Below are 16,288 nucleotides of genomic sequence, written 5' to 3'. Positions count from 1 at the left end.
GTTAGGCGTTAGAATAATTGAGAAATTTACTGTGCTCTTGCACACAGACGAGAGTGCTCTGCCAGAGGGAATTTACCCGTTAGTTCTATCAACAGTTGTTGACATTCTATTGAAATTGTTAATTGTATAGTGGAGTCTTGTTGAGGCATGTAGCTAGCTAGCTAAACAATGAACCATAAACCCAACTCATGACTTTACTACCCTACAGGTAGCTAATCAACCATAATATAAATTGGCTTGCTAACATTAGGCTATAACGAGCAAAGCAAATGGCTCTGAGATACAAGTATGATCTTATTTGTAACGTTAGCTAGCTTGCTAACAATACACTAACTTAAAATGAGAATGAATGTTAAAATCAGAAGTGTCATGTCTGAAAATGTAGCTAGCTAGAAAATCATGGATGGACGCCTCTCCCTGTCAAGGATGCCATGGTTGCCTTAGTTTGAAGACAGTTGAGGTTGACTCCAACCTACACTTAGGTTGCAGTCATTAAAACTCATATTCAACTACTCCACACATATCTTGTTAACAAACTATAGTTTTGGCAAGTCAGTTAGGATATCTACTTTGTGCATGACAAGTAATTTTTCCAACAATTGTTTGTAAAAAACAAGTGTGATACAGAGACAGATAATTTCACTTATAATTCTCTGTATCACAATTCCAGTGGGTCAGAAGTTCACATACACTAAGTTGACTGTGCCTTTAAACAGCTTGGAAAATTACAGAAAATGATGTCATGGCTTCAGAAGCTTCTGATAGGCTAATAGACACCATTTGAGTCAATTGGAGGTGTACCTGTGGATGTATTTCAAGGACTACCTTCAAACTCAGTGCCTCTTTGCTTGACATCGTGGGAAAATCAAAAGAAAATCAGCCAAGACCTCAGAAAAAAGATTGTAGATCTCCACAAGTCTGGTTCATCCTTGGGAGCAATTTCCAAACGCCTGAAGGTACCACGTTCATCTGTACAAACAATAGTACGCAAGTATAAACACCATGAGACCACGCAGCCTTCATACCGCTCAGGAAGGAGACGCGTTCCGTCTCCTAGAGATGAATGTACTTTGGTTTTGAAAAGTTCAAATCAATCCCAGAACAGCAGCAAAGGACCTTGTGAAGATGCTGGAGGAAACAGGAACAAAATAATTTATATCCACAGTAAAACGAGTCCTATATCGACATAACCTGAAAGGCCACTCAGCAAGGAAGAAGCCACTGCTCCAAAACCACCATAAAAAAACAGACTACGGTTTGCAACTGCACATGGGGACAAAGATTGTACTTTTTGTAGAAATGTCCTCTGGTCTGATGAAACAAAAATAGAACTGTTTGGCCATAATGACCATTGTTATGTTTGGAGGAAAAAGGGGGAGGCTTGCAAGCCGAAGAACACCATCCCGACCGTGAAGCACAGGGGTGGAAGTATCATGTTGTGGGGGTGCTTTGCTGCAGGAGGGACTGGTGCACTTCACAAAATAGATGGCATCATGAGGATGGGAAATTATGTGGATATATTGACGCAACAGCTAAAGACATCAGTCAGCAAGTTAAAGCTTGGTCGCAAATGGGTCTTCCAAATGGACAATGACCCCAAGCATACTTCCAAAGTTGTGGCAAAATGGTTTAAGGAAAACAAAGTCAATGTATTGGAGTGGCCATCACAAAGCTCTGACCTCCAGCCTATAGAAAATTTGTGGGCAGAACTGAAAAAGCGTGTGCGAGCAAGCAGGCCTACAAACCTGACTCAGTTACACCAGCTCTGTCAGGAGGAATGGGCCAAAATTCACCCAACTTATTGTGGGAAGCTTGTGGAAGGCTACCTAAAATGTTTGACCCAAGTTAAACAATTTAAAAAGGCAATGCTACCAAATACTAATTGAGTGTATGTGAACTTCTGACCCACTGGGAATGTGATGAAATTTTTAAAAAGCGAAAATAAAATCACTACTATTATTCTGACATTAAACATTCTTAAAATAAAGTGGTGATCTTAACTGACCTAAGACAGGGAATTTCAACTAAGATTGCATGTCAGGAATTGTGAAAAACAGAGTTTAAATGTATTTGGCTAAGGTGTATGTAAACTTCCGACTTCAACTGTATAATCCAGAGACCTGTGTTTTCGCCATCGTCTTAGTTACCATACTCTAATTCCACAGATTTCAAAACTCTGTCCTCCAGAAAGCATAGAGCAACACTTACACAATACATTTTTTTAAAGCAGCGTTAGACAGGATTACCTACACATACTGGCTCTGAGGACCACCACAGGAATGGAAGACCCAGAGTTACCTCTGCTGCAGAGGGTAAGTTCAATAGAGTTACCAGCCTCAGAAATTGCAGCCTAAATAAGTGCTTCAGAGTTCAAGTAACAGTCACATCTCAACATGAACTGTTCAGAGGAGACGGAGTGTATCAGGCCTTCATGGTCTAATTTCTGCAAAGAAACCACTACTAAAAGGACACCAATAAGAAGAGACTTGCTTGGGCCAAGAAACATGAGTAATGGACATTAGACCGTTGAAAATCTGTCCCTTGGTTTGATCAGTCCAAATTTGAGATTGTTTGTTCCAACTGCTTTGTCTTCGTGAGACGCAGAGTAGGTGAAGGGATGATCTCCGCATGTGTGGTTCCCACCGTGAAGCATGGAGGAGGTGGTGTGATGGTACTTTGCTGGTGACACCGTCTGTGATTTATTTAGAATTCAAGGCACACTTAACCAGCATGGCTTCCACAGCATTCTGCAGCCATACGCCACGCCATCCCATCTGGTTTGTGCTTAGTGGGACTATCATTTGTTTTTCAACAGGACAATGACCCAACACACATCTCCAGGCTGTATAAGGGCTATTTGACCAAGGAGAGTGATGGAGTGCTGCATCAGATTTCGGGTGATTGTGGAGGCCAGGACTTCAACCTAATTGAGATGGTTTGGGATTGGTTGGACAGCAGAGTGAAGCAAAAGCAGCCAACAAGTGCTCAGCATGTGGGAAATCCTTCAAGACTGTTCATGACAACGTCATGAAATTGGTTGAGAGAATGCCAAGGGCATGCATAGCTGTCCTCAAGGCAAAGAGTGGCTACTTTGAATATTCTCAAATATATTTTGATTTGTTTAACACCATTTTGGTTACAAGATTCCATATGTGTTATTTCATACTTTTGATGTCTTCACTATTATTCTATAAATGTAGAAAATATCAAAAATCTTTAAATGAGTAGGCGTGTCAACTTTTGACTGGTACTGTAGTTTAGGGAAGAAAATGTGGTAATTAACTACAATGACCATACTCCATTGCACTCCTACTAGTCCGGTCTTTGTGGGCACGGAGATGGAGAGAAGAATCTCTACCTGAAAATACATGTATTTATTTAGACTTTATTTAACCAGGTTGAGAACAAGCTCTCATTTACAACTGTGACCTGGCCAGGATGAAGCAAAGCAGTGCGACAAAAACAGAGTTAGACATGGGATAAACAAACGTACAGTCAATAACACAAAAGAAAAATCTGTATACAGTGTGTGCAAATGAAGTAAGGCAATAAATAGTCCAATAGTGGCGAAGTAATTACAATTTAGCAATTTACACTGGTGTGATATGTCCAGATGAGGATGTGCAAGTAGAAATACTGGTGTGCAAAAGAGCAGAAAACCTTTTTTATTTTTTTTATATGGGGCTGAGGTAGGTTGTTGGATGGGCTATTTACAGATGGGCTGTGTACAGCTGCAGCGATCGGTAAGCTGCTCTGACAGCTGGTACTTAAAGCTAGTGAGGGAGATATAAGTCTCCAACTTCAGTGATTTTTGCAATTCGTTCCAGTCACTGGCAGCAGAGAACTGGAAGGAAAAGTGGCCAGAGGAGGTGTTGGCTTTGGGGATGACCAGTGAGATATACCTGCAGGAGCGCGTGCTACGGGCGGGTGTTGCTATGGTGACCAGTGAGCTGAGATAAGGCAGGGCTTTACCTAGCAAAGACTTATAAATAACAAGAGCCAGTGGGTTTGGCGATAAATACGTAGCAAGGACCAGCCAATGAGAGCATACAGGTCGCAGTGGTGGGTAGTATATGGGGCTTGGTGACAAAACGGATGGCACTGTGATAGCCTATAACACTCAAATTGAATGCAGTCTATTTTGTAAATTACGTCGCCGAAGTCAAGGATCGGTAGGATAGTCAGTTTTACAAGGGTATGTTTGGCAGCATGAGTGAAGGAGGCTTTTTTTGAGAAATAGGAAGCTGATTCTAGATTAATTTTGGATTGGAGATGTTTAATATGAGTCTGGAAGGAGAGTTTACAGTCTAATCCAGACACCTAAATCAAATCAAATTTATTTATATAGCCCTTCGTACATCAGCTGATATCTCAAAGTGCTGTACAGAAACCCAGCCTAAAACCCCAAACAGCAAGCAATGCAGGTGTAGAAGCACGGTGGCTAGGAAAAACTCCCTAGAAAGGCCAAAACCTAGGAAGAAACCTAGAGAGGAACCAGGCTATGTGGGGTGGCCAGTCCTCTTCTGGCTGTGCCGGGTGGAGATTATAACAGAACATGGCCAAGATGTTCAAATGTTCATAAATGACCAGCATGGTCGTATAATAATAAGGCAGAACAGTTGAAACTGGAGCAGCAGCACGGTCAGGTGGACTGGGGACAGCAAGTTGTCATCATGTCAGGTAGTCCTGGGGCATGGTCCTAGGGCTCAGGTCCTCCGAGAGAGAGAAAGAAAGAGAGAATTAGAGAAGAGCATATGTGGGGTGGCCAGTCCTCTTCTGGCTGTGCCGGGTGGAGATTATAACAGAACATGGCCAAGATGTTCAAATGTTCATAAATGACCAGCATGGTCGAATAATAATAAGGCAGAACAGTTGAAACTGGAGGTATTGTAGTTGTCCACATATTCTAAGTCAGAACCGTCCAGAGTAGTGATGCTAGTCGGGCAGCAATCGGTTGAATAGCATGCATTTCATTTTACTAGTTTTTAAGAGCAGCTGGAGGCCACGGAAGGAGTGTTGTATGGCGTTGAAGCTCGTTTGGAGCTTTGTTAACAGTGTCCAAAGAAGTGCCAAATGTATACAGAATGGTGTAGTCTGTGTAGAGGTGGATCAGAGAAACAACCGCAGCAAGAGCGACATTGTTGATAAATACAGAGAAATGACTCGGCCCGAGAATTGAACCCTGTGACACCCCCATAGAGACTGCAAGAGGTCCGGACAACAGGCCCTCCGATTTGACACACTGAATTCTATCAAGGAAGTAGTTGGTGAACCAGGCGAGACAGTCATTTGAGAAACCAAGGCTGTTAAGTCTGCCGATAAGAAAACGGGGATTGACAGAGTCAAACTTCTTGGCTAGGTAAATGAAGACGGCTGCACAGTACTATCGATGGCGGTTATGATGTCATTTCAGGACCTCGAGTGTGGCTGAGGTGTACCCGTGACCAGCTCTGAAACCAGATTGCATAGTGGAGAAGGTACGGTGGGATTCGAAATGGTCGGTGATCTGTTTGTTCAATTGGCTTTTCGAAGACTTTAGAAAAGGCAGGGTAGGATGGATATTGGTCTGTAACAGTTTGGGTCTAGAGTGTCTCCCCCTTTGAAGAGGGGAACGACCTTGGCCGCGTTCCAATCTTTAGGATCTCAGACGATCCGAAAGAGGTTTAACAGACTAGTAATAGGGATTGCAACAATTTCTGAGGATAATTTTAGAAAGAGAGAGATCAGATTGTCTAGCCCATCTGATTTGTAGGGATCCATATTTTGCAGCTCTTTCAGAACATCAGCAGTCTGGATTTGGGTGGAGAAATGCTTATTGAAATTCTCAATTATCTTGGATTTATAGGTGGTTACAGTGTTTCCTAGCCTCAGTGCAGTCGGCAGCTGGGAGGAGGTGCTCTTATTCTCCATTGACTTTAGTGTCCCAAAACTTTTGGGAATTAGTGCTGCAGGACGCAAATTTCTGTTTGAAAAAGCAAGCCTTTGCTTTCTTAACTGACTGTGTGCATCGGTTCCTGACTTATCTGAAAAGTTGCATATCGTGGGGACTATGCGGTGCTAGTGCAGTACGCCACAGGATGTTTTTGTGCTGGTCAAGGGCAGTCAAGTCTGGAGTGAAGTAAGGGCTATATCTGTTCTTAGTTCTACATTTTTTGAAAGGGGCATGCTTATAAAGATGGTGAGGAAAGCACTTTTAAAGAACAACTAGGCATTCTCTACTGACGGGATGAGGTCAATATCCTTCCAGAAAACCCGGGCCAGGTCGATTAGAAAGGCCTGCTTGCAAAAGTGTTTTAGGGAGCGTTTGACAGTCGAGGGGTGGTCGTTTGACCGCGGACCCATAACGGACACAGGCAATGAGGCAGTGATCGCTGAGATCCTGTTTGAAAACAGCAGAGGTGTATTTAGAGGGCAAGTTGGTCAGGATGATATCTATGAGGGTGCTCATGTTTATGGATTTGGGGTTGTACCTGGTAGGTTCTTTGATAGTTTGTGTGAGATTGAGGGCATCTAGTTTAGATTGTAGGACGGATGGGGTATTAAGCATATCCCAATTTAGGTCACCTTGCAGTACGAACTCTGACGATAGATGGGGGACAATCAATTCAGCTCGTTTTATTCTGTGTTACATCATTCAACCCACATAATGCAAAGTGCATTTCATGTCCACCCCAAAAATATTATACCGAAAAGTTATTTTTAAATAATCAAAACAAAAACTCTCAAAAAGCACTAAATCACTCAGCACTACTTGGGGGATACCCACCTCCATACGGACAGACAGTACCACCACGCCCTGCCCGGCCCCTCCACTACACACATGGCAGAGGAGAAGGAAAAGACAGGGAGGGGCAGAGACTGGGGATGTCTAGACAATTTGGAGGCAGACCGGTGTGCTTGCGTCTGTGTTGCATCATCCGTCACTGCCGGCAGTGCTCCTTTGTTCAGCACATCAACATCCTTTAAATGGCAGGGTTCCCCAAACTTGCCCCCCCCCCTCCCCTCCTCATCATCATCAAGCTTTGATTATTTGAATCAGCTGTGTAGTGCTGAGGCAAAAACCAACATGTGCATCAGGGGGGGCCCCAGGACCGAGTTTGGGAAACCGTGCTCTATGGTGAAGTCATGATGTCATGGGTTTAAGTCCTGGGAAGCATCCTCACATAGATTGCCTTTCATTTGTGGAAAAATGAAGCAGTGTTAAACTATCTTCATCCTTAATATTAAATATTAAAGACAGCTTAAAGTGAAGAATTTGAAATCCCAACAAGTTTCCAATGCCATTTTAGGACAGATGAAATGTTTAAGCAAAGCCAGTATGAAGGCTATAGGCCAAATACAATATGGAAGCTAGCCCAGTATGGGTCCAATACAGCATTACTGCCACAGAGGATTTGATGCTGCCCATGACTTATGACCTTTCCTCTGTACCTGTGGGTGGGGTGGGGGGGGTTTACATGTGGCCTCGGAGACATGGCACCGTGTCAGAGTGTTGGAACCAGTGACCCTCAGTGTGCACCTTACAATCACAGAACTGGGCCAAGCTATTTAGAGCTGCAGCAGACGTCTCACCCTGTGTTCACACAAACCTGCCAAGTCCTTCCCCTGGCAAAGCAGACATGGGCGAGAGAGAGAAAGAGTGGGGGGAGAGAGACTGGTAGGGGGATGGTTTAAGGTTATGAGCAAGCAGGAGAAGTAAAGTGGTTTACACACAGGTACAATGAGAGAAGGGAGAGAGCGGGAAGGAAAGCAATGGAGTGCAAAAGAGTGAGATCACAGGAGCTGCCAGCACCACGGGACTGCGGGTATATTCTCCCTGCATCCCTGTAGAGTGGCCTGATATGGGCTGCAGAGTAGAAGGGAAGAGAAAGAGGCATGATGTTTAAGAGAGGTTGGCACGTCCCAGGGATCAGAGTGCCAGGGCACCACCAGCCCTGCAGGCCTGACAGAGAGTGGCTGGCTAACTAGGTCTATATATGGCCATTCTGTACAGCCCAGTAGAGGGAATCCTCCCCCACATACCACGCAAAGGCAGAACTTAATGAATTCTTCAGGTTTTGTTTTTATCGCTATCATTCTCTTCTCAGACGCACCGGAGGGCTCTCCATCCCATCTCTCAGTGCCAGCTGGTCTGGAGCCAAAGAGGAGATCAAACTGATCTGAGAATCCCATTGTGGAGTCAGTCAGTGCAGGAAGAGGCTTTCAGCCTACCACCAAAGTGGGACTAGGAGGTCAATGCCTGTGTAGTAGTAGGCGAAATGATTAATGTACGGTGGTAATATGAAAACACTGCAAATCCAACAACTAACTGTATTGAGACATAGGACCACTAGATACAGTCTGGATCAACCATACAAAGCTGTGCACATCTGAGACCTGCATGGATATTGATGACTTTCTCCTTAATGAGACAACGGCCAATTGTTCAGTGGCTAGGGGAGCACCATGAAGACACCGGATGCTGAAGATGGGGTTGGCTGGGGAGGAAGAACCATCGCCACTTTGTGGGTAATGAGAAGACGACCGAGTTCCCACAAACACTACGTCAACGACGTTCAGGGAGATTGAAGTGCTGCAGCAAGCCATTACCACCAAGCATGTCTTTAGCCTCCCTCTTATTTCAATGCTTTACTGGGACTAGTACCAGGGTTTATCATAAGCAATTCATTAAGAACTGTTGAGAGCCAGGAGGAGGGGGGGCTCTGGCAGTAAGATTCGGTATACAACAATGTAATGGGGGAAATAGCCTAAGCCATTGCATCCACAACTAAAGGATCAGCCATTTTGAAATGTTTAGTGTAACATTATAGCAGCACAACATTGCCCATTTTGAAAAGGGGCCTCATGTAAAAATGTTAGTGAGTACAAGTATCTAATAGCTTTCATTCCATTGCAAGGTGAGAATTAGGGCTGTTAATGGTTAAGTGCTGTTGAAACTACATTTTACTGTTCTTGCTTATCAGTCTATTGTTTTATTTGCATAATTTAGTGGAATTAAATGAGTGCATGTGCATTTTCATTATACGTAACGTATCTTATTTGTCACATGCGCACAGCATACAAAGCCTAGTTTGAGGGGCTATTCACCTGTCAGACAGCGTAAGAGAACCTCAAAAAGCTGGTACTGAACTGTAACGTGGGGTTTTAGAATAATCGGTAATCTGCCTTTTTGGACGCCGATTACATTACATTGCAATCCATTACTAGTTTAACTAGCTTGTCCTGCGTTGCATATATTCAATGCGGTGCCTGTTAATTTATCATCGAATCCCAGCCTACTTCGCCAAACGGGTGATGATTTAACAAAAGCACATTTGCGGGAAAAAAAGCACATTCGTTGCACAAATGTACCTAACCATAAACATCAATGCCTTTCTTAACCTGTAGTGACGCCCAGCCCATGAACGGGACCGTTATAATCATCTGACACTAATTAGCATAACGCAACGGACATAAATCTTCCTAGAAAATATTCCTGTTCATGAAAATCACAAGTGAAATATATTGGAACACAGCTTAGCCTTTTGTTAATCACCCTGTCATCTCAGATTTTCAAAATATGCTTTACAGCCAACGCTAGACAAGCATTTGTGTAAGTTTATCATAGCCTAGCATAGCATTATGCCTTGCTGGCAGCAGGCAACCTTGTCACGAAAATCAGAAAAGCAATCAAATTAAATCGTTTACCTTTGATGAACTTCGGAAGTTTTCACTCACGAGACTCCCAGGTAGATAGCCAAAGTTCATTTTTCCCAAAATATTATTTTTGTAGGCGAAATAGCTCCGTTTGTTCTTCACGTTTGGCTGAGAAATCGCCCGGAAATTGCGGTCACCAAAACGCCAAAAAATATTCCAAATTAGCTCCATAATATCGACAGAAACATGGCAAACATTGTTTAGAATCAATCCTCAAGGTGTTTTTCTAATATCTATTTGATAATATATCTGTCGGGACAATTCCTTTTTCTCTAGGACCGATTGGAGTAATGGCTACCTCTGCACTTTACACAAGAATCTCTCTCGGAGCCACCATGTGACCACTTACGCAATGTGCCCCCATACGGCTATTCTTCAACAGAAATGCGTAAAACTTCGTCATAATGCTGTAGACACCTTGGGGAATACGTAGAAAGCGTAAGCTCGTTGATGGTACATTCACAGCCATATAGGGAGTCATTGGAACGCAGCGCTTTCAAAACCTGGGGCACTTCCGGATTGGATTGTTCTCAGGCTTTCGCCTGCAACATCAGTTCTGTTATACTCAGACAATATCTTTACAGTTTTGGAAACGTTAGTGTTTTCTATCCAAAGCTGTCAATTATATGCATATTCTAGCATCTTTTCCTGACAAAATATCCAGTTTAAAACGGGAATGATTTTTTTCCAGAAATGAAAATACTGCCCCCTAACACCAAGAGGTTTTAAAATCAATACACAGAAGTATATTTTTTTAAGCCTGCAGATTTGGTTCAAATAAAATGCATGTTAGCAGGCAATATTAACTAGGAAAATTGTGTCACTTCTCTTGCGTTCAGTGTAAGCAGAGTCAGGGTTTATGCAACAGTTTGAGCCACCTGGCTCGTAGCGAACTGTGTTTCTTCCTAACAAAAAAAGTAATTAATTTGCCAGAATTTTACATAATTATGACATGACATTGAAGGTTGTGCAATGTAACAGCAATATTTAGAGACTTTCTCCATTCGACAAAATACGTAATGGTTGCGTATTTCACCGAAAGAATAAATGTTTTGTTCTCGAATTGATAGTTTCCGGATTTGACCATATTAAATCACCTAAGGCTCGTATTTCTGTGTGTTATTATAATTAAGTCTATGATTTGATATTTGATAGAGCAGTCTGACTGAGTGGTGGTGGGCAGCAGGCTCGTAAGCATTCATTCAAACAGCACTTTCCTGCCTTTGCCAGCAGCTCTTCACAATGCTTGAAGCACAGCGCTGTTTATGACTTCAAGCCTATCAACTCCCGAGATTAGGCTGGCAATACTAAAGTGCCTATAAGAACATCCAATAGTCAAAAGGTATACGAAATAAATGAGAGAAATAGTCGACGCGTCATAATTCCAATAACTACAACTTAAAACTTCTTAACTGGGAATATTGAAGAACAGGGATTGAACCACCAGCTTTCATATGTTTTCATGTTCTGAGCAAGGAACTTGAACATTAGCTTTTTTTTATTTTTACATGGCACATATTGCATTTACTTTCTTCTCCAACACTGTTTTTGCATTATTTAAACCAAATTGAACATGTTTCATTATTTATTGGAGACTAAATTGATTTTATGTATTATATTAAGTTAAAATAAAAGGGTTCATTGTCCATTCAGTATTTTGGTAATTGTCATTATTACAAATATATATATAAAAATTGGCCGATTAAATCGGTCGACCTCTACTTGAAACCTAAATTTTACTTCAAATAATAATAACAAGGCATGATTTACCTTGCTTCAATGTAGCCTAGCGAAATTTCAAACAAAATTGGAGGCACCTCATTTTTTTAGAAAGACTTCATGCCATTAACCATAATTTCGCTACTGTTCTATTGGTCTTCATATCAACTTTTTTTGTCCAGACGCCAAAAGCACAATTGTAGTTATATTTAGCAACCCATCCTAGTGGTTGCTATTAGATTCCCCATGTTTCGAAGGGAGTTATCACACAGTTTTGAGCAATTGTTTTAATCAGTATTTGTTCCATTTGGTTTCACATTGCCAAATGAACAGAAATTTAAATTTAAAAAAAAAAAAAACGTTTAAAAAAAAAACACTTCTCGGGGGAAGGGGACATCTACCCTTTTTCTTTCTACATGTCCTTGTTTTGTATGTCGTGTTTTGTATTATTTGTTTTGCACCCAGAACTCTGGGTCTTGTTGTTCCTGTATGCTCTTTTATGTTTAGATAATTGTATACCTGTCTTGTATACCTATACACCATTCGTGTGTTTTATAAAAAAATTTTTAAAAAAATATATTTTTTATTAAACACTTCTCCATGCAAGTCATACGCTTATTGGACAAATATGCCAAGGTTAAATCCATTTCTGAGTATCGTGATGCATCACTTGTGTGTCCAAATCTTCATATTACTTTTGTTTTGGTATTCCAACAACATGCGGGAGAAAACAGTGTAATGGCCACTCTGCTACCTGAATAGTCTATATTCAGCAGCCTAGATCCCCGGTACAGCCCTCATCTCCCCTAACCCGCTACTCACAATGTTCCAGAGATGTCAAGTTATGATGTCAAACAACCAATAATGCGTGACTCTGGTTCATTTTCTGCGTTTAGTCCGGACTGCGTTCTCACCTGCAGCGAACCACACCACCGTACTAATTGAAACAGACCGAAACCACCCTTTTAGAGCGAACCACCGTGCGTTGCTTAGTACCAATAGAGTTCACACCAGTCCAAACGAACCAAACTAAGTGAGTAAACGAACCAGTTTGGAAAAACCGCACCAAACCAATTTGGTGTGAACCACAGGCTGTGGCGACTGGTTCCGAGACAGTGTCACAAAAACATACCTACAAAACAAACCGTTTGAAAACGAAAATATCAAACAGAAGGAAAGGGGACTGATGAGTTAGACTAAAAAATGTTTTTAAAGTATGCATTTCAAAACTGTAATTCAATGCAAGAAATTGTCCTGGGCCTTCTGAATAGAAGAAATAGACTGTGCTTGATTGTCTTATTGTGAGAGGTTTGAATGGGTGAAAAACTGCTTTGCAAAGGAGAAGAAAAGCCTCACAGAAAGAGATAGAAAGTTATATTTCCGGAACAGGGCTAGTTGATTATTCAGCATTTGAGACCCGACTAATAAACACATCCTTTCTGTGGGTCTGGTGGTGGTTCCCAAAGAGAGCCAGACACACATAGACAAAACCAGCTTTGTAATGAAGCTGCCTGGCCATGCAGGCTCTGTCTGGGGCCCAGGACAGCTGCTCTTCCTCCACCAGTTCCAGCTAGCACCCCTCATTCAGACCACACGTCTAACTGATAGGTCAGTGCAGTAACATGGTTAGGTTAACCTATCATTGGTGTCAGGCCGCTGACGAGGTAACAAGTACAAATACACACAAAAGTATGTGGACACCCCTTCAAATGAGTGGATTCGACATTTCAGCCACACCAGTTGCTGACAGGTGTATAAAATCAAGCACACTGCCATGCAATCTCCATAGACAAACATTGGCAGTAGAATGACCTTACTACTGAGATCAGTGACTTTCAACGTGGCACCGTCATAGGTTGCCACCTTTCCAACAAGTCAGTTCGTCAAATATCTGCCCGGCTAGAGCTGCCCCCGTCAACTGTAAATACTGTTATTGTGAAGTGGGTATGTCAAAACGCAACAACGGCTTAGCCGCAAAGTGGTAGGCCACACAATCTCAGAAGGGGACCGCCTAGTGCTGAAGTGCATAAAAACTGCTGGCCCTCAGGAGCATCATGAAATGGGTTTCCATGGCCAAGCAGCCACACACAAGCCTAAGATAACCATGCGCAATGGCATAGGCTGGAGTGGTGTAAAGCTTGCCTCCATTGGACTCTGGAGCAGTGGAAACAATCTCTGGAGTGATGAATCACGCTTCACCACCTGGCAGTCCAAATCTGGATTTGGCGGATGCCAGGAGAACGCTACCTGTAAAGTTTGGTGGAAGAGGAAAAACCGCCTGGTGGTATTTTTCATGGTTCGGTTAGGCCCCTCAGTTCCAGTGAAGGGAAATCTTAACACTACAGCACACAATGGCATTCTAGACAATTATGTGCTTCCAACTTTATGGCACCAGTTTGGGGGAGGCCCTTCCCCGTTTCAGCATGACAAATCGAGGTCCATACAGAAATGGTTTGTTGATCGGTGTGGAAGAACTTGACTGGCCTGCACAGAGCCCTGACCTCAACCCCACCGAACACCTTTGGGATGAATTAGAACGCCGACTGCAAGCCAGGCCTAATCGCCCAACATCAGTGCTCGACATCACTAATGTTCTTGTTGGTGAATGATTGCAAGTCCCCGCAGCAATGTTCCAACACTTGGTGGAAAGCTTTCCCAGAAGAGTGGAGGCAGTCATAGCAGCAAAAGGGGGACCAACTCCATATTAATGCCCATGATTCTGCTACGAGATGTTCAACAAGCAGGTGTCCACATACTTTTGGTCATGTAGTGTACATAACTGGGCTACATATTAGCCTAGTTTATAAAGTGCAGTTCACAGTACAGTCTCACTAAAGAAAGGGGAATATTTGATTTAAACAAACTGCCTTTATTTGGCATGAGGTTGAGGTTAGAGGTTGGCATACAGTAAACCTCTGACATCCAATGGCTTTTCGACTGTCTGTTATGAAAATGTACAGCAAACCAGAGCATGTAGACCTGTCTGCAGAATAGCATTTGAGGACGTATGAATCAGGAGCAAACTACAACCCCATGGTTCTCCATCTTTCAAATCAGCACAGACGAGTTGGATTTGCTTGGAATCATTAGACCAAGGGATGTCCTCCATTTTGCGTTACTAAACAGGCACATACACAGCCAGCCCGGGGCCCTCTTGCCCGACGTCCATTCTATTCCCGTGCAGTGTGGTAGTGGCTCATGCTCTGCCTGACTATAAATGGCGAAAGATAGCATTTAATAGCTCATAATATGAGCCTTTGATGTAAACATTTTAATGCCTATTTGAGCCTTTGATGTAAACGTTTTTACGCACCAATTCCAATAAACTCTGTAGTCTAAAATTTTGTGAAATTTAGAAAGAGCAGTAAAGAGAATGAAAGTGAGTGACAAAAGCCTAAAAGTACATAATTCTCTCCACATAGACCCATGAAGCCATCTGTTCATGGAAGGAAGACGTTTGCTAGCAAGTTTTCCATTACAAACGGGGTCACATGACCAAAAGAAAACAGCATTGGTCTTTAAAGCCCTCTGTTCCACAGGGTTGGATCAGCTGAATGGGTCTGCTTTTACGTTTGAACATCCAGACTACCACTGTTGATTCTCCTCAGTCGGGAGTCCAGACTACCCTGTTCTTGAGAGCTAAGAGAATAGACACAGGCAGGAGGGACACCGCAGCCCCTGTGAACAACCCTGCTTAACAGGCTTTCCAGTTGTTTTCAAGCTGCTCTGCTACAGTGTTGCTAGCCTGACTGTTTGAAAGAAGGGGTTAACACAGGCCAGGCCTTCCAATGGACAGGAAGGTACAGGGAAGAGAGGCAGGTCACCAATGGTGAGTCAGACTCATCCTCAAAATCTGAAAGAAGGAACCCACTAAATTCTCCAAAAAGGTCAAGTTCAACAATTACTTTAAAACAGTCACTATGATCATTTTCACAGAGAAACATGACACCAAGAAACAGATGGTTGAGAGAGGGGAAAAGGCCTGCTGTGTAACACATGATATTTTACTTAACCAAATTGTCTATGAAGCAAGGCCTAGTCTGGATCATCAGGCAGCAGTAGTCGATTCCCTTTCCCCCTCTCTCCGCAGCAGGATGTGATGTAGGACATGTGCTGCACTTTAAAAACACTCATAGCAACACTGGTCTGCAAACCCAGTTGCCATTTACTTCTAAACCCATCTATAATATTAATGGAAAATAAGATGTGTTTTTTTTCCCAATTTAGAAACAACAACTGAGCATAACAGGCCTAGCCCAGATAGAAGATGAGAAACAGGGGAGCTTGGGCTAATGGAGCAGTGCATGGATTGGTGTGGTGCGGTGCATATGTGGTGCATATTTCACCACAGATGTTTTTACAAGCAATAATACACAGAGGGGCATCATCATCTTTACCAATCCAACCAGGGATTATAGGGGTGCAATGACAGAAACACCCTGATGAGACATCTTGACATGAATCTAATCCATCACACAGGCATGAAATCTGGATCACTTCGATGTTCAATGCCAAAACTGCATCAGGGTCACGTTAGCTACCTAGTGTCAGAAAATATTATCTTAGATTAGGCCACCGATGAATTAAATATATATACATATATATGTTAGAGGAACAAACCTTGTATACTTGTCCGTAGGTTCCATTTCCGACCACTTCCACCAATTCAAAAATCCCTGCTGGATCCTGAAACGAGTCAAAAAATATATTTTTTTACACAACCATAATATCTTTTTGAAAATGCTTTTGAATAATTGTTGCAAAAATGTGACCTAGATGAACGTAGCTGTTGCGCCCTTAACTCCACAACCGTCCAAATGCATTTCGAACAAAGGAAAGCCAGGCAGCACGACAGCTTTCTCTCGATCCGAAT

The 16,288-nt window shown here is 42.6% G+C and overlaps 1 protein-coding gene across 9 annotated transcripts in view; it reads right to left on the bottom strand.

Annotated features, from left to right (window-relative positions):
• Positions 1-16,288, bottom strand: part of LOC112253687 (mitogen-activated protein kinase kinase kinase kinase 4) — a 50,373-nt gene that overhangs the window by 33,369 nt on the left and 716 nt on the right. For all 9 annotated transcript variants that reach the window (XM_042323942.1, XM_042323935.1, XM_042323937.1 and 6 more), the window contains exon 2: positions 16,036-16,101. In XM_042323942.1, the coding sequence (XP_042179876.1) occupies positions 16,036-16,101 (66 nt within the window). The remainder of the gene's footprint in view (positions 1-16,035; positions 16,102-16,288) is intronic.

Source organism: Oncorhynchus tshawytscha, linkage group LG07 (genome assembly GCF_018296145.1).
Source record: "Oncorhynchus tshawytscha isolate Ot180627B linkage group LG07, Otsh_v2.0, whole genome shotgun sequence".
NCBI classification, from domain to species: Eukaryota; Metazoa; Chordata; class Actinopteri; order Salmoniformes; family Salmonidae; genus Oncorhynchus; species Oncorhynchus tshawytscha.
The sequence above is the reverse complement of the archived record's forward strand: the minus strand, read 5'-3'. Positions and strand labels throughout refer to the sequence as shown.